The sequence below is a fragment of the Lepus europaeus genome, chromosome 17 (assembly GCF_033115175.1).
Source record: "Lepus europaeus isolate LE1 chromosome 17, mLepTim1.pri, whole genome shotgun sequence".
NCBI classification, from domain to species: domain Eukaryota; kingdom Metazoa; phylum Chordata; class Mammalia; order Lagomorpha; family Leporidae; genus Lepus; species Lepus europaeus.
In genome coordinates, this window is record NC_084843.1 from 584,503 (window position 1) to 605,678 (window position 21,176).

The following is a 21,176-nucleotide window of genomic DNA, read 5'->3' on the forward strand; positions in this document are numbered from 1 at the left end:
ACCCTGGCTGAGGCTCGGGACAATTTTGCAGGTGCACACCTAGGTCAGATCCCTGTAAGTCCCTGAAGCTTACTGCACACCAGTCAAACCTCAATGCAGTCACAAAAAACCGAATTCCTATCAAAACAGCAGTCAATTTTAACATGAACTGCAGAAACCATGGGGAGACAGCCAACAATGTCTCCTCACTGCCCGGGTGTCCCAGGCTCCTCTCTCTGGGCGCAGCAGTGAGGCCATGGGGGCTCCTGCTTGTTCTTGCAGGGCCAAGCACTGCGGCGTCATCTGCGGACAGATGTCCTGCCAGGGTCTGCTGCAGACAGGGGGCCGGCTCCCAGGAGGGTGGTGTGGGAGCCGGCCCTGGGCCGTGCCCTGCTGCTCCCCACTCACACAGGCTGCAGCTCAGCAAACAGAAGGCCGCTGGCCTCACTGATGCTCCACGAGCCAGGGGAGACAGAGGCCCCACTCAGCACACACCGACTGAGTGTCTCTCTTGGCTTCTCACCGGTGAGGCAGAGAGACGCTGCCGATGTCTCACCACAGGCTGACAACCAGGGCCCTGGGACTCCGGAGCCTGACAGCGTCCTGAGCGCAGGCTGGGGGCATCGCACGGCAAGAGCAGCTCACGTCTGGAACGTCTGTTGGAAATTCCTGGCCCTCTGCAAGTGAGTCCAGCTGCGGGGTCATTCACAGGGTGGCGGGAGGCTCCACTGATGGAGCGCAGAATCCCGCAGGCCAGGGGAGGGTGGAGGGAGCTGTGGGTGGCGCATCAGGCGGTACCGCCACCGGGACGCCCTCTCCAGACACCGCGAGCTCCGGGGGTCAGGGAGAGCCTGACAGGGGCGTGCACTCGCCCACGTCCCTGGCGCAGACACCCCCACTGTGGCCCACGCCCTGCACCACGCTGGGGAGACACACAGAGCACGGTTCTCGAAGTCAGGCCGACCACGAGACCATGAGGACGGAGGGGGCCCTGGGCTGTGCGCAGCGGCAAGGCGGGCACTGCCTCTTGTCACCTGGCTATGTTCACAGCATCGACTTCACACTTAGGCCACCTGACTCTTAACCGTGGCTGCACTCCCAGCTGGCTCCCAGCTCCTGGACATGTCACAGCCAGCTCCCGTGAGGGCACTGGACACAGGTGGGACAGTGGCAGTGCCAGAGTGGCCTTCCCAGGATGCTCTGTGGCTGACTTTTGCTGTGCCATTCCCGGCTCTGTTGGCATCCATGCCTTCCCAGAGTGCTGATGACAGATGCCCGGCACTCGGCACAGGCTGCACACGGCCAGGCCGAGACAGGCAGCACCAGTTTTATGTCACCTCCTCTGGCAAAGGCTGGGTGCAGCAGGTGCCAAGGAGACACAGCTGCGGTGGACGCCAGGCCCTGGCACCCGTTCCTGCGCTGGAACCAGGTGATGCTCAGTGCTCTCGGGGCAGGCGCAGGACAGTCTCACAGCTCTGGGACTGGCCTTTCCTGGCCACAGGAAGGAACGCTGGAGCCCGAGCAACCTGGACACGGGCTCTGCAGCAACACAAGCTGGCCACTGACCAGGGCGGCCAAGGCGGGGAGGAAAAGGCCACTCCTCAGGGCAGGACGCTGCCTCGTGGGCCTGGGGAAATGCACCCCCGTGGAACACAGGGCCAGAGGCTGCCTGTCCACCAGCCTCCCGTTCCGCACTCCGCAGCCATGTGACAGCCGCGCCCACCCTCCCTGTTGGGACAACGGGGAAAGTCACTGCCCAGAGCAAATGCTTCCTTGGCCAAAATTCTGCAGAAGAAAGGGGCTTCTTCTACCCAAAGGTTAAAAGCCACACCTGGCGAGAAGGCTCTCCGGGCTCTTTCCTCGCACCGTGCTCCCCACAGAAGGCTCCAGGAAAGCACGTCCAAGAGGCGTGAGCTGCACCTTGGCAGGAAGAGCACCCAGCCGGCACTCAGAGCTGCGAGGACAAGCTCCCCACCCCCACCATGCTGCCGCGTGGGGCTCCGGGAAGTCAGCGCCCGGCCCTGCACGCCCTGGCCGCACTTGGCCAAGAGCGGTGTTAAAAATAGCAGCGGCCAGGCCTTGTTAGGCTTCCTGCGGAGAGCCGCATCTGAGTGACCTAAAAAGGAACGAGGCTGTGGACCCAGCCAACGGCAGCCTGGCAGCCAGGACAGGGCCCACGCGCGGCAGCTGCAGGGCTGCAGGGGCCTTGCCGCCCAACAGACGGCCTGTGTGCCAGTCTCTGCAAAGCCGGCTGTGTGGGCAATGGGCACGTGGGATGCCTTGGCTGCCACGAGTGCCCTGGCAGCGCCATGGCCGCTGTGTGAGTGCAGCTGTCCGCACCTGCCCCGGGCCCTGCAGCAGGCGAGGAGGCCACACCGATCAGTGTGGCCTGGACAGCACTGACCCAGCTGCTGGCCAGAGGCAGCCCAGGCCCACAGCCAGGGAGACTGGTCTGAATCACGCTAGACAGCCAGCAGAATGGCCGCCACTTGTGAGAAATGGTGGGAGAGGCAGAAATAAGGGTTGGGTCCAACCCCACTAGACCCCGGAGCTCCACGCAAACCCGTCACCCTCACAGAGCGCTTCCCCCGCCCCAAGGGGCAGGGCAAAGGGCCACAGCCTCAAGCCGCTCCCAACAGACATCTTGGGAACCTTCTGGAAACCTCTCACAGAGCCACAGAGAGCCCGTGGGTGCCATCCCACTGGGAGCAGTGCCGTGCATCTAGACTAAGGCTTCCCACAGAGCCCCCGTCTCAGCTGCCCTCCCCGCTCTGGTCTGCCCCCAGCGCGGCAGCCGCACCCCACCACCTCCACCAGCCCTTGTCCACGGGGCCCTGACCCCTGACCCCCGACTCTAAGTCAGCACCTCCCAGAAGCCAGGCCCAGGCCCAGTCAGGCTTGAGCAGCTACGGCTGTGGCCTCTCCCCCTGCAGGGCCCGAGACTCACACCAGAGTTCTCAGTGATGCTGCTGGGAGCCCCGGTGCCCAGCCAAGCACCCTCGTCTTCCCTCAAGGACCCCAAGCTGCCTGTTCCTCAGCCCGCAGCAGACGGGCTGCCCAACCCAGACAGCAGCCCCCGCCTCCGCCTCCAGGTCCCTCTGTGTCTCCCTTGTCCTTCCAGGGCCTGCTGGGGGACAGGGAGGGGCTTCCACCAGCCCGGCCACCACAGCACCGGCCTCGCTGCCTCCTCCCATCCGCCGACGAGGCCTTGCTGTGGCACCGCAATGACAAAGGACCCATCCTGCGGCGACGACTCCACCTCAAACACATCTCAGCCCTCTGGGGTCTCGCTTTCTCCTCCGTGAGACGCAGCGTGGAGCATGGCCACACCAGAGTGCAGGGCCGGGCGCTGCCCCTGGGAACGCACGGCAGACCCAGGCGGGCAGCAGAGCACACACAGGACGTGGCGCGGGTCCTGCCCTCCTGGGGGATGGGGCTGCTTGCACATCGGTGTCACCAAAGGCTCCCCACGTCAGGACTCTGGCTGCTGTGCCATCAGAGAGGGCCTGCGTCTCTGGGACCCCGGGAGCAGGGAGCGGGGGTCAGGGCCACCAGCAAGTGTGAGGCCTCAGTGTGTAACTGCGACACCTTCTGGACGGCGTCACCTGTCCCCAGCACTGCACGCACCCATGCCACCACGTCCCTGGGCACCGAGCCCCAAGTCAACTCAGCTCCCCCTGAAAGGGGTGGGGCGGGGGGCTCAGCCGTGCTGCAGCCGCAGGTGAGAGGGAGCTGGACATGCCCTTAGCGGAGATCTGCCCTCGCACCTGCCTGTCCACAGCGGCACTGTGCCCTGTGTGTAGACCACACACTTGATTCCAAGGGCAGCACAAAAATATCACCCCCACCCCCACCCCCACCCCACCACCCTCCTCACCACCACCACCACCACCACGCCCACCCCCACCACCCCCACCCCTACCCCACCACCCCCCTCACCACCACCACCACCACCACCCCCACTCCCCACCCCCCTCACCACCACCACCCCCACCCCTACCCCACCACCCTCCTCACCACCACCACCACCCCCACTCCCCACCCCCCTCACCACCCCCCCCCTCACCACCACCACTCCCACCCCCACCCCCACCACCACCCTCACCACCACCACCACCACCACCACCCACCCTCACCACCCCCCTCACCACCACCCCCCCACTCCCCACCCCCCTCACCACCACCACCACCACCCCCCCCACCCCCCTCACCACCACCCCCACCACCCCCTTCACCACCATCACCCCCACCCTCACCACCACCACTCCCACCCCCACCCCCACCACCACCCTCACCACCACCCCCACCACCACCCCCTCACCACCACCACCCACCCGCTGGAGTCCTGAGCACCCCTCCCAACTGCAAGAGCTCTTTGGAACGGAACACACCATCTTTAACAACATGGAAACTTCGGGGGCCTGAAGAACCCTGACCGCCCAGTACACGTGCCAGGCTCTTCCTCTACAGTCCCTTCAACCACTTGGAGCTCAGAAGTCTTCTCCATCCACCCAGAAGGAGAATAAAGAGTCAGCCATGTTTCCTCCCGGCAGCTCCCCGCACACCTGCCGGGCACCGCGGAGCAGGAGCACTGGGAGACGTGGCTGCTGGCAGGGGCAGCTGATGCTCCCTGGGCAGCACCGTGGGCCAGGGAGAAGCCACTCGCTCTCAGCGGCAACAAGCCTATGGCTCTTGGCCGTCGAGCCAGGCGTAGGCACCTTTACTTTAACAGAAGGCAGCTAAGGCCCAGAGCAGCTGAGCAGCCGGCCTCGGAGAGACCCCTCACCCCAGCCCTCAGCCTGTGTCCCTAGGCGCCCTGGGGCACATGTGAGGCAGAGGAGAGACCCCTCACCCCAGCCCTCAGCCTGTGTCCCTAGGCGCCCTGGGGCACACGGCATCACGGGATCTCTGGGAAGACGCCTCAGCCAGCAAAGGCCTCGTCCCCCTGGAGGTGCCTGCTCTGCTCCACCGGCACGCGTGAAGATGCGTGTCAGAACACAGCACCCGACACCTCAGCCCCGCAGCTGCTGGATTAAACAAGAACCGAGGCTCCCGACAGGGTGAGCACACCTGCTACCTCCAACAGTCCTCCACGCGGGGCACCTCCACAACGGCTGTGTCGGCCTCACAGCCCCAGCCCCCTTCCATGCCCACTGATGTCCCCCAGAGCACAGCTTCACCTCCACGGCTGGGGATGACGGCCAAAGCTCCCGCAGGAAGTGGAAGGCGGCAGGGCGTGCGCTTGCCGTGCCTGCCAACCCCTCCTACCACCAGCCTGACCACCCGCACCCCTGGCTCCAGAACCACGCTGGACTCACTGCTTTCACTACTGCTATTCCTCCTCATGCACTCAGCCCACCATGATGTAAACCGGGTGGGCGTCCGGCTGCAGCTGGGAACACAGTGGGACAGTGAGATACTGGCCTGGGGTGCCCACCTCTGCAGGCGCTGTTCCCAGGGGCCTCCACGGCCACTCACCCTGCACCTTCAGGTCTCCTGGGCAGACACAGGCTAACTGCCCTCCCCTGCCTCAGTTGGCACCGGCTGCTATTCACAGAGGTTCAGCAGCTTAAACACAAACATTTATTTTCCCAGTTCTGGAAGACCAGGCTGTGGTGGGCCGTGCCCCCGGCTTGCACATGGCCTCTTCTGCCTCAGACCTTTGACCACTGGGGGCTGTGACCATCTCACCTATCCTGACCACACCAGGACACCTCCCAAAGCCATCACGGCGGGAGACACAACTCTATTCCCACTGTTCCCGCCCCAGGCCACACACAGCACCGCCAAATGCCACCAGGCAGACCCCAGCAGGAGGGGGCCTTCGAGCAGCAGACAGTCACTCCATGGGAGTCACCGCAGTGTTGCTTGCGGGCTGGCAACATCCCGTGGCAAGCTGTGACAACTCCTTACAAAGCACCCGAAATGCCGGCCCAAATAAACACTCATCTAGGGGCCAGCGTTGTGGTGCAGGGGATTAAGCCGACATCCCAGAGTGCAGATTCAAGTCCCAACTGTTCTGCTTCTATGCTTCCTGCTCATGGTTTGGGAAGGCAATGGATGGTGGCCAAGAGCTGGAGTCTCTGTCCCCCATGTGGGACAGCAGGATGGACTTGCTGGCTCCTGCCTTCTGCCTGGCGCAGCCCTGGCTGGTGCCACCATTTAGGGAATAAACCAGAAGATGGAAGACTCTCTCTCTCTCTCTCTCTCTCTCTCTCTCTCTCTCTCTCTCCCTTTCAAATCAATAAATTTATCTTTTTTAAAAGAGATTGATTTATTTTACTTGAAAGTCAGAGTTACAGAGAGAGAGAAGGAGAGGCAGAGAGAGAGAGAGAAAGAGGTCTTCCATCCACTGGTTCACTCCCTAATTGGCCACAACAGCCAGAGCTGCGCCAATCCGAAGCCAGGAGCCAGGAGCTTCTTCCGGGTCTCCCACGTGGGTGCAGGGGCCCAAGGGCTTGGGCCATCTTCTACTGCTTTCCCAGGCCATGGCAGAGTTGGATAGGAAGTGCAGCAGCCAGGACTAGAACCGGTGCCCATATGGGATGCCGGCACTGCAGGTGGCAGTTTTACCCACTATGCCACAATGCTGGCCCCAATAAATGGATCTTAAAATGGAAACAATAAGAACAGGGAGGAAAGGAGTCCCATGTGGGCCCAACCATTTCTAACACGCCTGCTTCTCCACTGCCTGTTGCTGTGAGGCACTAAACAAATTCAGGGAGTGGAACATTAAGTGACCACAGGATGGGTCGTTGGGGGTCGTAGGGATGAGTGGCCAGAACTGCGGCCTGGACGCACCTGCCTGAACCACCAGGCAGGACGGCCTTTGTGTGGGCGGCGTCCTGTGGCCGTCACCTGCGACACAAGCATCCCACATGGGGGCACTGGTTTGAGTCCTGCTGCTCTGCTTTCAATCCAGCTCCCTGCTAGTGTACCTGGGAAAGAACTGGATGACGCCCCAAGTCCCTGGACCCATCCAGGTGGGGACCCAGACGGTGCTTGGGGCTTCTGGCGAAGTGAGCCAACAGGTCAGCACTCACTCTCCTCCTCTCTCTGCCTCTCATATCAATCAATCAACCTAAAACCAAAAATAACCCCAACGTACACCACACGGCCAACAGCCAGCTCTCTCCTGGGACAGGACTTGAAGGGAACAAAACCCAGGGTCTCAGAGCCCAGCTTGTGGACGTCCACATCTGCAAGTGACCACCAAGCTGCTGCCCAGTAGCAAGGGTGACGCAGCAGGAGCTGGGACATGGTGGCAGCCGAGGGCCTGTCCTGCTGGATTCCAGTCCCTGGGAGTCCTGAACAGGCATAACAGAGGAGGTGGTACCACCTTGGGACTGGCACTTCAAGGTCACAGAGGTGTCACCCTGCATAAATTAGCCCTCAAGTGAAAACCCTGTGGATAGCTCACCACTCCCCATACTCTGCACCTGTCACTCTGTTCTGGGTCTGGTCTCGGCTGAGTGGGCACCTTGGTGTAAGCCCTGGATCAGGGCGGTCCCCTGACCTCAGCCAAAGCAAAGAATTGAGAGCAGTAGGGCCTGGCCCTTGGTCACAAAGCCTCGGACTAGCCAGGGGTCCTGCTCTTGCCCCACAGCAGAGCCCACCCACCCCAGACTCTTTCCTGGTACCTCGGCCACAAATCCCTGCTCCCAGTCTCGCCTGCCCACGCCCCCGCTAGTCTTCCCCTGGCCTCCAGGTGAACTCCTGCCATGAGCATTCTTGTCTTGGGGTACACTTTGGGAACATCCCAAATAAGACGTGACTACTTCTTGACTGCTTCCTACTCTAGCCCAGGGTCTAGACTGGCAGCTGGGGTGAATCCTTGCCTCTGTGGAACAAGGTTAGGAAACCAAGTCAGAAAGACACGGAGCGACAGAGAACGCCAGGAGGGGACTGGGGTCGACAGAACAGGGACTGCAAACGACACAGACAGGCATCAAAGAAAGAACGATGGGTGGGGTCCTGGGAGGAGGTTGGGGGTCTCCCAGGCAGAGACCCGGGGGAGTAAGAGGGCGGACATGCAGGCAGCGTCATGGGGACCAGCATGGGCCAAGGCCCCTGGCCAGGAGCTGACTGCCGGGTGGGGCTCTGCAGGGCCTTCCAGGTCACCTTGAGGACCCAGCTCCTGTGAGGCTGCTCTGTGCAGAAGCCTGTAGGGAAATAGCAGCAGATGCAGGAGGCCAGGAGGGGGTCACTGCCAAGGCCAGGGAGGGTGGGTGGTGGCAATGACACAGTCAGATTCCAGAGCCACTCTGACACGGCTGACTCATTTACTGGGCCCGGGCGTGGGCACCATGGTGCTGCATCAGGTGTGGGCAGACGGTGGGGAGGCCCCGGCTCCAAGGCCCAGGAACACCCAAGCCATGCAGCTCCTGAGGCTGAGTCTAGAAGGAAAATGGAGGCCTAGGCTGAATTAAAAAGGCGGGCTCACGACTGGAGCAGTGCCCTGGAGCGAGGGGTGCAGCAGCCAGGCTGCAGGAGGAAGCACAGACCGCCCAACACCAAGGCACCTGGGTGCCTGGAAAGCCCAGCCCCTCCCCCACATGGGGCTGCGCCGCTCCGGCCACCACTGCCCAGCCCCAGGACCACCAGGCAGGCGATTCCGAGCCTGGCTTTTCTCAAAGACAGGGACTCCAAATGCTGCAGGCTCCCTGTGCTCGCGCACTCGCTTGTTGGCTGGCGACACAGACAGCAGCGGGGTTCTCAGGCACCATGGGGGGCGGTCAGGTGGGTGGACAGTGTCCACCCTGGGTGGGGGTGGGGCTCTGGGTTTCAGCCACTCTGGCAGAAACGTGCTGCGGCGCCCTTGGCGCACCTTTTCCTTCAGTTACTTGCTGCCGCTATCTTTTCTGGTAAACTACTGAACCCTCTCCCCACGGGCAAGTGTTTGGCACAGGGGTTAAGGCACCGGTTATCCTGCCACACAGATCCCACAGCAGAGTGCCCGGGTAGAGACCTGGCTCCAGAGTCCAGCTCCCTGCTAATGCAGACCCTGGGAGGCAGTGGTGCTGGCCCACGTACGCAGGCCCTGATATCCATGTGGGAGACCTGGATTATGTTCCTGGCTTTAGCTCCAGCCCAGCCCAATCCCAGCTGTTGGGGGTATCTGGAGAGGGAACCAGCAGATGGAAGATTCGCTCTTTCTCTGCCCCTGCACCTCCCTCTCTGTAACTCTGCCAAGACTTGGAGGGTCAGGAGGGCCCAGCTGGGACGTGAACCAGGGACAGGAGCCCTGGGCCACGGACCGGTTCCACGCCGCAGCACAGATCCTTGAACCAGAAGACGCCGTGCCTGCCTGGCCCGGCTAAACCCCTGGAGGCAGCACAACAGCTGCTCCCCCAAGGCAGCCGCATGCGCAGTGAGAGGTGACCCAGCCACAGGAGGGCCCAGCACCCCACGTCTCCCTTCCCACACAGCAGCACCGCGGCCCCTGTCACTCCAGCCCTCCCCACAGCTGTTCAGTTGTGCTCACCTCTGCCCCTCCTGTCACTGTCCTCTCCCTTGTCTCACAGCCTGGACAAGGGACCACGCCTGTGCGGCCCTGAGGTGCTGGTTCACCACCGCATCCCCCAGTGGCCACGTCCATGCCACCCATGACTCCCAAGGCCAGTCAGCCTCCTGATCTCAGGGAAGGCTGCGACCCATCTCCTCCAGTGACGCAGGGACAGAGAAAACGGGCGTCCACTGCCCTTCTGGGGCCAATGGGCAAGCAAGCTCACAAGACACACACACAGCCCCCAGGAGGCCCTGGGCAGCCAGGACTGCCAGGTGCACCTCCTGGCTGAAGGCCAGGCCCAGCTGGACGGCGGTGCACCAGGGCAGACGCCCAAGTGCAGCACTTAGTGGCCCACCTCGTGCGTCCAGTCCCGTCGGTCTCACAGCTGCTTGGCCTGAGCCACTATACCCTCCAGAATCCCAGGTCCCCTTGGAGCAAGGGCTTTGGCCTGGGAAAGAGGGGCCAGCTCCACAGCGCTGCATGGCCACAAAGGCAGGCATCACGCATGAGAGGCCCCACTGCTTTGGTGAGAAGAGCTGAGTGCACTCCAGGTTCCAGATGTCTGAGGCCATACAACAGGTCACCCTCCTCTGACCACGAGCTGACCTGGGCCGCCTCCTCAGGCACCAAGGAGTTCCAGAGGAGATTCGCTTAGTGGGCCAGGAAGAAGCAAGCACGAGAGCCCAGGGTGCTGCTTCCCGCCGCCCGGCACGGGAGCCCAGGGTGCTGCTTCCCGCCGCCCGGCACGGGAGCCCAGGACTGCTGCTTCCCGCCGCCCGGCACGGGAGCCCAGGGTGCTGCTTCCCGGCACGGGAGCCCAGGGTGCTGCTTCCCGGCGCCCGGCACGGGAGCCCAGGGTGCTGCTTCCCGGCGCCCGGCACGGGAGCCCAGGGTGCTGCTTCCCGCCGCCTGGCACGGGAGCCCAGGGTGCTGCTTCCCGGCACAGGAGCCCAGGGTGCTGCTTCCCGGCACGGGAGCCCAGGGTGCTGCTTCCCGCCGCCCGGCACGGGAGCCCAGGGTGCTGCTTCCCGGCACGGGAGCCCAGGGTGTTGCTTCCCGCCGCCCGGCACAGGAGCCCAGGGTGCTGCTTCCCGCCGCCCGGCACGGGAGCCCAGGGTGCTGCTTCCTGCTCCCCCAGCACCTCCACCTCCCACAGTGGGCCCTGTGGGCACAGCCCTCACAGGCAGCATCAGGAGTTGGTACCTGGTGGCCACGCCCCCAGCACCCAGAGCCACATCTGCTCACAGCCAGTGTCCAGGGCTGCTGGGGAGGGTGTGACGTGGCCACACTCGAGAGGGAAGACGGGGATGCCCTCCAGGCGGACAGGACTGCTCCAGGCCTGGATCTGGGGCTCAGGCTACATGCATGCATCCCCGCACCCATCTGTGGAAGGCCACGGCCCACCCCTGTGAGTCTGGCCGAGTCCCTGGTGTGTCGTTAGCCTGGGCTGCCCTAACATCCCCACCTTGGGGCTCAGGCTGCAGACCTGCACTCCTGGCCCAGGGGCAGGCACAGATCCAGGCCTGCCACACCCTCCCCATGCAAGGAGGGCACCTCGGCTCCCAGCCTCTCCTCTAGTCGGCCTTGTCACCTCCAACACCGGCCCTTGGGGGCAGGATGTGGGGGACACAAGCACTCCAAGCACAGCTCCTTCGTTCAGGCCCAAGTCCTCCCAGCATGGGAGAGCTCTGGGCTCACCAGCCGTGTGTCTCTGACTCTGACATGAGAAGGAGCTGGGGTTGGGGGGCAGGCAGGATGGGCGCAAGCCAGGGCCAGCGCCAGGTGGTGCACCTCGGCCACACTCCCTAGCGCACAGCCACGTCCAGAGCCCCAGAGGCTCCTCGCCTCTCCCGATGGACAGAGACAGTGGTCTGTGATGGGCTCCAGAGCACAGAAAAGCAGGAAGGGCGGACCTGGCTCCCTTCCCCACCAAGGCTGTGCTCAAGGCCATTCTGGAAAACACAGGAAGTGTGTGATGGGGACACTAGGATTCCAGGGACACCAAGATCAGACCCAGCAGCCGTGCACCTCTGCCACCCCCAGCTGAACCCCAGGCTGCAAGCTCTGGTTTCTCTTCCGTCCCTGGCCCCTGCCACCAGGCACGTGGGCTGCGGCCACCAAGGCACCGGGCACACACGCTCTGGTCACTGAGGCTTGCGGTGCCATGCTCCAGGCAGGGCCCGGCTGCTCCTCTTCTGATCCAGCTCCCTGCTAATGCACCTGGGAAAGCAATGGAGGATGGCCCAAGTGCTTGGGCCTTTGCACCCACATGGGAGACCCGGATGAAGCTCTTTGCTCCCAGCTCCTGGCTTCTGCCTGGCCCAGCCCTGACTGTTGCGGCCATTTGAGAAGTGAACCAGCAGACAGAAGTTCTGTCTCTCCCTCTCTGTAACTCTGCCTTTCAAATAAATAAAATAAATTTTTAAAATAAAACAAAACCACAACAAACAAAAGCTATACCTTAAGCTGCAGACATTATTGCCAAAAATAAAATAAACTGAGGAAGCTGGGAGACCTACCTGCACCTGCCACTCACCCAGAGCCTCCCAACCAAGGGTCCCTCCTAGGGCCGGGCAGGTGGGGGAGAAGGGCACAAGCCTCTCCAATCCCTGGAAGTAACCCAGGCCAGGGACACAGCCACGCCCTGGCTGGGAAGCCAAGCCCCAGCCACGGGTTGGTCCTGCAGAGCTCAGGAACACTGCATCTCCTCTCAGCTTCCACCTGAGTGGGCGGGGACGAGGCGGGAACAGACGTGGAAGTAAGACCCAAGTCTCACCTGAGACTGTGCTAATGCCAGACTCACAGCAGCCGCCTGCCGGCTCCACCTCACTGACACCCCCCGGGACCTGCTTCCTCCCACCCCACATCAAGCCAGTGCCCAGCAGGCATGAGTTCCATGAACGTGGGACAGAGAGTGAGGGACCCCTCTCCACCCCTGTGCAGCCGCCCTCAGAGACACCAAAGAGCACCCCATGTGTGGGCGGCTCTGGCACGAAGGTCCCACGGAGGCCATGCCCAGACCAGCCAGGTAGACTGGATGTCTGGCCTCCACCCACCTCACCCGCAGATGTGGCCACCAGCACTCCCTCAGGTCTCAGCCTGGGAGAGGACGGCCCATTTCCTACTCGTCCAACTCCAACACACCTAGCAGGCCCACACAGCAGGCGGCCAGGCATTTGTGTGTATGTACATGTGTGTACATGCATGTGGGGGTGGGCATGTGTGTGTGCATGTATGGGGTGTGTGTATGTTTGGGGGAGTGGGTGTGTGGGGTGGGCATGTGTGTGCACGTGTGTGGGGTAGGTGTCTGTGTGAATAGGGGTGTGTGTGTGTATGTGCATGGGGTTGGGCATGTGTGTGTGTGTGAATAGGGGGTGGGCGTGTGTGCACATGTGTAAGGCGGTGTGTGTGTGTGGGGGTGGGTGTGTGTGTGCATGGGGCTGGGCATGTGTGTGCACGTATGGGGGTGGGCATGTGTGTGCACATGTGGGGAAGTGGGGGTGTGTGAGGGGTGGGCATGTGTGTGTGCACGTGTGCATGTGTGTACACGTGTGTGTGTGGGTGTGTGTGTGTGAGCATGCGTGAGGATGCAGGGAGGGAAGCGTGCAGGGGCCAGGTCGCAGGGCAGCCGGGGGCTTCTCCGGCCGGCCTGCCTGGGCTTCGCCGAGGGCTCGCCTGCCTCCACAGACGGAAGGGTTACAGAAATGAAAGCAGGGAAGACGCGCCAACTGGCTTCCAGGAGGACCAAAAGGAAAACACGGTGATGCAGGGTGGACTCTCCCGTGGCTGCTCAGCCAGCCAGGGCCCTTTCCCACCCTCACTGCAGTCACAGGGGCACCTTGGTCCCCGTGCACGCCGGGCTGCTCAGCCACCAGCCCTCCTGCATCACAGCTCTGCAGGGCGGCCTCTCGTGCCGTCACCCAGATCACCCAGGCCTCACAGACCCAGCCACAGGACCACGTGGCCCCATTAGGCAACTCACCCACCTCCTCCTGACTGGACACGCGGAGAGGCAGGGGGTCACCTTCCCAGCCCAAGTGACGTCCCCGGCACCTGAGACCGACTCAGCCAGCAGGGCCTGGGAGACAGTGGCCACTGCCTGGAAGCCTCAGGCCCCGCCTGGCACTGTTCCCTGCCCAGAGCCATGGCTCCCCATGGGGCTCCTCCAGGCCTCACACACCCCGGGCACATGGACAGAAATGCACATGGACGTGCGCCATCGCTGCCCCCGCCCCACCTGAACAAGACCAAGAGGCCCCTCAGTCAGCACAGCCACGCGACGACGCCTGGACCAACGTCGCAGTCACGAGGCACAGCACGGGAGACCCCGCAGAGAGTGCTGGGAAGGGGGCTCCCACAGCTCTTACCTGGTAGAACTCCCGAAGCCAGTTCTTCTGCAGGTTTTCTGGCTGTAAATCAAGAGAGAAAAGACAGTCAGACCACTGCACGGCCCCAGGACAACTCAGAGGCCTCCCTGGGAGCCCCAGGAGACACCCCAACTGGACGGGCCCCCACTCCCCCGAGGGACCCTCCCCCTGGGCGGCACATTGCAGCTCATCCTGTGACAGAAGGTGGAGCAAGGGGAACCTCTCCTGGCCCAGGCCAGGCAGCGCACCGGATCCCACCAGCAGCCCACCGGATCCCACCAGCAGCCCTCTCCCCACCTGCAGCCCCTTCCCCGGATGTCTCCCAGGGTCCAGAGAGCACAAAGTAACCACCTGCCCAGCGAGAGGCCGCTCCTAGGGACCCAGAGCCATGCTTTCCAGTGTGGGCAGGTCCTACGGGGGGGGGGGGGGCAGAGGGGGCGGCCACAGAGGCAGTCCTTCCAGACACCCCCATGCTGCTGGCACACATGCCCCCAGGAAGCTCCCAGTCAGGACCACGGTGAGCAAAGCTCAGCCCTGACAACGCCCTGCTTATCATGGAGGAGGGCACAGGCCGAGGTCTCGCTGCCCTCCCTGGCTGCCCTCCCTGGCTGCACGCCAGCTCCCCCGAGGGCACCACAGCCCAATCAGACCAAGTGTGAGGAGCCTAAGAGGAGCTGGGGAGCAAGCACACAGCGTGGACACCATGGAGGGGACAGCCACACACAGGACAGCCACACGGGAGGGGTGGACAGTGGCAGGCAGGACAGGCCCACAGCAGGATTGGACAGTGGCAGGCAAGACGCAAACTTGTGGGCGTGGACAGCAGTGCCCTTATCCCTAGAGCAGACTTCCAGAGCCGCGACAGGACCGCACAGCCGCTGATGTGGTCATTGAGCGACTTCCAGAAGGCAGTGCACATGGCATGGACACGCGGGATGGTCACTGGGCAGCGGGGGACAGCACCAGAGGACACGCCGCAAGCACACACAGGATGCTCAACGCCACCAGCAACTCGGGAGACCCAAACCACACAGTGCAAGGCCACACAGGACCAGAGACGAGATGTCCCTACTATCCCGGGGGATGTGAAGTGGGTACCCACTGTGGCCTCCTTAAAATGCCAGCCTGAGGTCTCCTCCGGCCCAGCAGCCCTCGCCCAGGACAGCCAACCGCACCTGCTGCACACGGACACTCACGAGAGCCAAGTGCAGGAGCTGCCCCAGTACCCACAGACAGGCACGTCTGTGTCGGGGGCTCGGCCTCCCTGTCCCTGGGCCCAGGCTGCCTGTGCCCCGACTGCTGCTGTGGTAGGGAGGACCTCCCGCACCCCACGATCACAGAAAGACAGAGAGCAGCCATGGACTGCAGTCAGGAGTCCGGCCAGTGAGAGGAGCCACCCCTTCCCACTCTGAGCTGGTCTGGACCACCATGGAAGCCAAGGACAGGTGGGCAGACAGGGGGACGCGAGGGCAGCTGTGACCTTGCAGCACGGGGCTCCTTGAGTTCAACGCTCGACCGCCAGCGACAGCGGCCAGGTTGGGGATGCCCCTGCTCCAGAGAAGCTGGGCTCCGCCTGTCGGAGTTTCCTGTCGTCCCAACCTGAGGCCTCTCCGACGTCAGCCAAGCCTCCCGAGAGTGCTGCAGCTACAGCCTCACTGGGCCAAAGGTCGCTTCTCCAGGGGCTGGTGCGGCCCAGCTGGCAAGGGCTCGGAGGTCCACGGCAAACCCCACGCTGCCGGAGCCAGGCTGCCGGAGCCAGGCCGAGCTGCAGGGTGGTTCTGCCCTGGTGCTGAGATACAAAGACACGCGCTTCCCACACCAGGGCGCCTGGATGTGACCCCTGGCTCCAGCTCCTGCCTCTGCCTCCTGTGGACGCACCCCTGGGACGCGGCAGTGATGGTGCGAGCATCCGGGGCCCTGCCACCCACAGGGCTGCGTTCCCCGCTCCCGGCTTCAGGCCCTGGTCATTGTGGGCATCTGAGGAATGGACCAGCAGACAAGTTTTCTCTCTCGCCCTCTCCCTCTGCCTCTCACAGCTGAGCTGCAGCTGCCCTCAGGAGCAAGCCTCCATGGGGGCACTGGCTCGGAGCCCTCGTCCCAGGAGCGCCCGAGCTCGCACCAGCCGGCTGTCCCTGCCGGCTACACTGCCACCTTGCAGGAACAACCCCGGGTCACAGGAGACCCCTGTGACTCAGCACCCAGAGGGCCCTGGAGCCAGCAGGCAGGAGCAGGCCGTACCCCGACTGCACACGGACAATCAGGCGTCAGGAGCCCGAGTTCCTCCTCCCCTGAAACAGAGGCCGGAGACAGCAGGCCTGCAGGACTCAGGGGAACTAGGCTGGGCCGGCCAAGCCGCACTTCACACTTGGGCAGGACTCAGCCGGCAGCAGCCCCAGCGAACATGTGGACACGAGGAGGGGGACGGGCCACGCTGCTCACAGACGTGGGACCCAGGGCACCAGACGAGCAAGAGGCCTGCAGGCTGCACTTGCTCAGCCCAGGGCCCTGCCAGGCGCCGGCGTCCTCGGCCACATGCCCGCCTCTGCCCTGACTGAGCAGCACAGCCAGCGCGGAGCTCAGAATCTGGTCTTTGCCGACGCACGGCCCCCAGCACACACGTGCTCGTACGCACGCACACAGGCCACGGCCTCGCTCTTCAGCCCAGTGCGCCAGGCAGCCTGGCAGCCCAGCTGTTCTGCCCACCCAGCCCACAGCAGTTTCCAGGGCCTCTCCCTTGACCCACAGAGCCCCAGGAAGGAGGACAGGTCATCCACACACGTCCAGCGGCAGCCAGGGCACACACTGACCGGGACTCCCACAGCTCTGGCTTGTCCCAGAAAATCCACCTGCTCAGCTGGCCTCATATTCAACTCCCACCCCGTCGAGGGAACGGGTCAGAACTGGCACAGTGCACGCTCCAAAGCAGGGCCTCTCCTAGCCCCAGAGGGCGGTCCCTGCCAAGGAGGGACCCCAGAGACACAGCCTCAGTTCCATGCTCCCCAAGTCCGGCTCCGTGCCCCTCACGGCGGTCAGCACTACCACCCTTGCTGGGGCCGGCCACGGAGTGGCAGAATTACAAATCCAGACAGTGCTGGGAAGAGCTTAAACACGGCTGCCTCCTCCTGTGCACTCCGGCTGTAAGGCAAGAACCGCAAGTCCTGACCGAGAAGCCGTGATTCAGAACACAGGCCGCGCTCACCAGGGCGCCGGGGAGGCCCAGCTCAGGGGCCGTTTCCGGTCAGCCTCTCTGGCTGACCGTGGCTCCTGCTGAAGCGTGCCCTAGGCTGCTCTGGCTGCCTTCTGCCGCCAGGCCTCACTGCCGCGCCCTCATCTCCTGCAATCCAGGTGCCCAGCTGAGGGCCTCCAGCTGCTGTCCAGCGAGCACGGCACCCTGCGGCCAGAGCCAGCTGGACGGCACACGACCCCTCAGAGCCCACAGCGCGGCAGCCAGCTCCTCCCGCCGCTGTCCCCATCGCTCAGCCGCCTCTCCCATCGGGGTGCCCACACCCCGGCCCCCAGCTCCCAGCTCCACCCCCATCCACGCGCAGACTGCTGCACAGCGATCCTCAGGAGACCCAGGGGTTGCTGACGACCTCTGCCCTCTGACCCCGGGGCCTCTGTACCCTCTTCCCAGCTCAACAGCCACACAGGGGCCCCCACCTCCCCTGCTCTCAGCTCCACTGTCTGGTTTTCCTGGGGTCACTGAGCATTTCCGGGACAGTCCACCCCCATGTAAGCGACATCCTGGTCTCTCCCTGCCCCCAGGACCGTCTCAGCCCCAGCGTCCCAGGCCCTGGCAGGAGACTCTCAAGAGGACGAGAAGCTTCTCGGCCACTCCAGACATCTGGCACGGAGACGTGGAAAGAACAAATCACGACATTGCTCTCCCACCCCCAAGAGAGCAGCACGGAGGAAACAGACGGGGGCTCTCCCGCAGCAACACGGCAAAGAAGGCGCCACGCTTGCCTCCCCCCTGCACGCACAGCAGCTGGGAAGGACCAGAAAGCGCTTCCTGGGAAAGGCAGGGCGGGAGCAGGGACCAGACAGGACGGATCCGGAAACAAACCCACCAGAAGCAAAAGGACTCAGCCTGCAGAGGCGATGGCAGTCCCTACAAAAGCAACACACAAGGCTGGCTGCGAGCCTGGACACCCACCGCCCAGGTGGGCAGCGCCCTGCCCGGGAAGTCAGGACCCAGCGCTGGCAGCAGGGGTGCAGGGACGTGGCAGAGAGCAAGCTGCGGTCACACTGCTGAGACGCTGCGCTCTCCGCCCGCACAGCCTTCACAGCTGCCCGTCCGCCGCCGGCACCAATGAGCACCGACCTCAGGTCACACGTTCCCGCCGTGCCAGCTCAGCGGTTCAGCCGTTCGGGGCAGGAAGGCAGCGCTGACCACTGCGCTCTCCGGGGGAGTCCCCCGCACTGCCCTTGGCGACCGCAGCCGTCACCGGGGGACACCAGTGCGACGTGTGCTTTCCGACAACGTTTGGTACCCAGGAGAGGGGAGCAAGGCCTTCACACCGTGGCTCCCCTTCAGTAAAGCGTGAAGGAACTCAGGCTGAGTTCTCGGCGTGTTTGCTACAGCCCCTCACCGAGAACACCGAGGGCAGCCGGCGACTGGCGTGCTCCTGGGCGCGGATGGCGTGGTGAGGCAGCGGTAGCGAACCTACGAACTCCTACGACTCAGTAACGCAGACGATAATTGACCAGGAAGTGGGCCCGACAGATGTTCTGAACACGAGCGCTACAACGGCCGGTCAGCACCCGAGAGACGGTCACCACCACCACCAACGCAGGTGTGAGTCCGAGAAACCACCCCACGACTGCGGCTTTCACACAAAACCAACAAAACCAAATCTGCCAGTGTCAGGAGGGCCCAGGCCTGGTGCCCGTCGGCAGGGAGGCCACGATGGAACACAGAAAGCAGCTCAACAACCAGGAGCAGAACCAGCCCAGCCACACGGCGCCGCTGCTGCATGCCCCACACTGCACCATTCACAAACGCCCACCGCAGTAACCGCAGAACCACGCAGCCTCAGATGGAAGGAAACGCTGCCACGCGGTCACGGAGAAGGACGTGCGGGACCCACCTGCCCGAGGCTCCCAGGGCAGCCAAACGCACAGGCAGACAGCAGATCGGGGCGGAGGGGCTGGCGGGGGCGTGGGGACAGATGAGACACTCTGGGGAGGGACGGTGGTGAGTGCTGCACGCGTGAGCCACACACCTCGGGTGTGCGAGACCACCACACTCTGCCAGGGAAGGGCACTTCTAAACCAGCTGGCAGCTCCACCCAACCAGCTATGTGCCGTGCCTCACACTTCACTGTCGTCGTGTTAAGAATCAAAGTTTAGGGGCTGGCACTGTGGCACAGTGGATAAAGCCGCCGCCTGCAGTGCCAGTATCCCATATGGGTGCCAGTTTGAGTCCGGGCTGCTCCATTTCTGATCCAGCTCTCTGTTGTGGCCTGGGAAAGCAGTGGAAGATGGCCCACATAGGAGACATCGAAGAAGCTCCTGGCTTCAGATCAGCGCAGCTCCGGCCGTTGCAGCCATCTGGGGAGTGAGCCATCAGATGGATAACCTCTCTCTCTCTCTCTCTCTCTCTCTCTCTCTCTCTCTCTCTGCCTCTGCCTCTCTGTAACTCTGTGTTTCAAATAAATAAATAAATCTTTTTTAAAAAAAAGTGTCAAGCCCAGTATAAGCCCAGTCTGACAAGGATGGGACAACGTCCCGGGTCCCTGCAGAACACACAGCAAGTGCACACAAGCCACACGCCAGCCACAATGTCAGCACCGCCTTAAAAAAACACTGTGCATATAAATTTATCCCCACCCCAACAGAACCTAACACATTCCTGAAGATGTGTGGGAAAACACAGAATTTCTTGAAATTAAACTGATATTCTACTATTGTGGAATGTTAAGACTTAAACAGCAAACCACAGTTCTTCAATGAACTAAATCTCGGTGCAAAATATTCCCAGCCACTTGGAGTAGGTCGCCGTCAGCCCCTGTGGAAAGGCCACAGACGATGCCTGTGCACACCTAAATGCGTCCTCCCGGACCTGCTGGGCAAAGGGGTGTGGCAACAGTAAGACAGCGAGATGCTGGAGAGGCTTTGTCTTGGCTTTGGGCACGGTGGGTTGGGCTGCTGCCTGTGGTGCTAGTGTTCCACATGGGCCCAGGTTCAAATCCCACCTGCTCCACGCTAATGCACCTGGGAAAGCAGTAGAAGACAGCCCAAGTCCTTGGGGCCCTGCTCCAATGTGGGAGACACAGAGGAAGCTCCTGGCTCCTGGCTCCTGGCTTTGGCCTGGCCCAGCCCTGGCTGTTGTGCCCACTTGGGGAGTGAATCAGCAGATGGAAGATAATCACTCTCTCTTTCTAACTCTGCCTTTCAAATAAATTTTTTTAAGTATTTTTTAAAAACATAGTATATTAAAAAAGAAAGGTTTGCACTCATGATCCTAAACATCCACAAAATAAAACACTCAAACATCCAAATGCAAGCAAATGCACATCTACACACACACACACACGTACATGCAACATACATGCACACATGTAGATCCACACGTGCAGCATGTGTGTAGATGCACATTGCAGTGCATGCAATACGCACAAGTGTACACATGTGCAAACACACATATACATGAACACATGTGCCCACACAGACGTGCCCTTCTGCCAAGACCACAGGCAGACACGAAGGTTTAAGGACACACATGCCAGAGCACATATAAAACGGGACCCTCTGCTGAGAGCCGCCCATCCTGGCCAACAAGCCCGCCAGGCCACGCTGCCCCTGCGAGGACGAAAACACACGAGTGAGCTCTTCTCAGAGCAGCTCCGGCCAGGGCCTCCCCAGCCACGGAGGACAGTCACCTGGCCTGGCTGTGCCGCGACAAGCCTGGCCCATGGCAGCCGGGACGCACTGCCAACTTCCCCGTGATGCCAAGAGCCTTCTCCTGATCTCGCAGAGTGAACACAATCGCGGTGTGACTGGCTAGACGTCGGAAATGCTCGCTCCTCCCAAACGTCCAGTCTGTCTCCAGGAGTCAGTGCTGACGGCGCTCACTCGAAACAGCTCTGCACCGCGACAACGCGTCTCGGGGTTCCCGTCAGGCCGCCCCAGACAGGAGGTCAGAACACCTGCTGCTGCGGCACGGGGTGATGAGACCGCGGCACCATCCCTGCGGAGAGGCCTGGAACTCCAGCGGCCGTCGTGGTGACGGGCATTGGCATGCTTTGCCAGACCACAAGAACACCACTGAGCACGGGCACGCACCGACACGCAGAGTCAGAGCCTGAATGAAACGGACA

General features: G+C 62.7%; 1 protein-coding gene across 4 annotated transcripts in view; it reads right to left on the reverse strand.

The window, feature by feature from the left end:
• Positions 1–21,176, reverse strand: part of INPP5A (inositol polyphosphate-5-phosphatase A) — a 156,469-nt gene that overhangs the window by 87,883 nt on the left and 47,410 nt on the right. For all 4 annotated transcript variants that reach the window (XM_062213976.1, XM_062213977.1, XM_062213978.1 and 1 more), the window contains exon 2: positions 13,855–13,896. In XM_062213976.1, the coding sequence (XP_062069960.1) occupies positions 13,855–13,896 (42 nt within the window). The remainder of the gene's footprint in view (positions 1–13,854; positions 13,897–21,176) is intronic.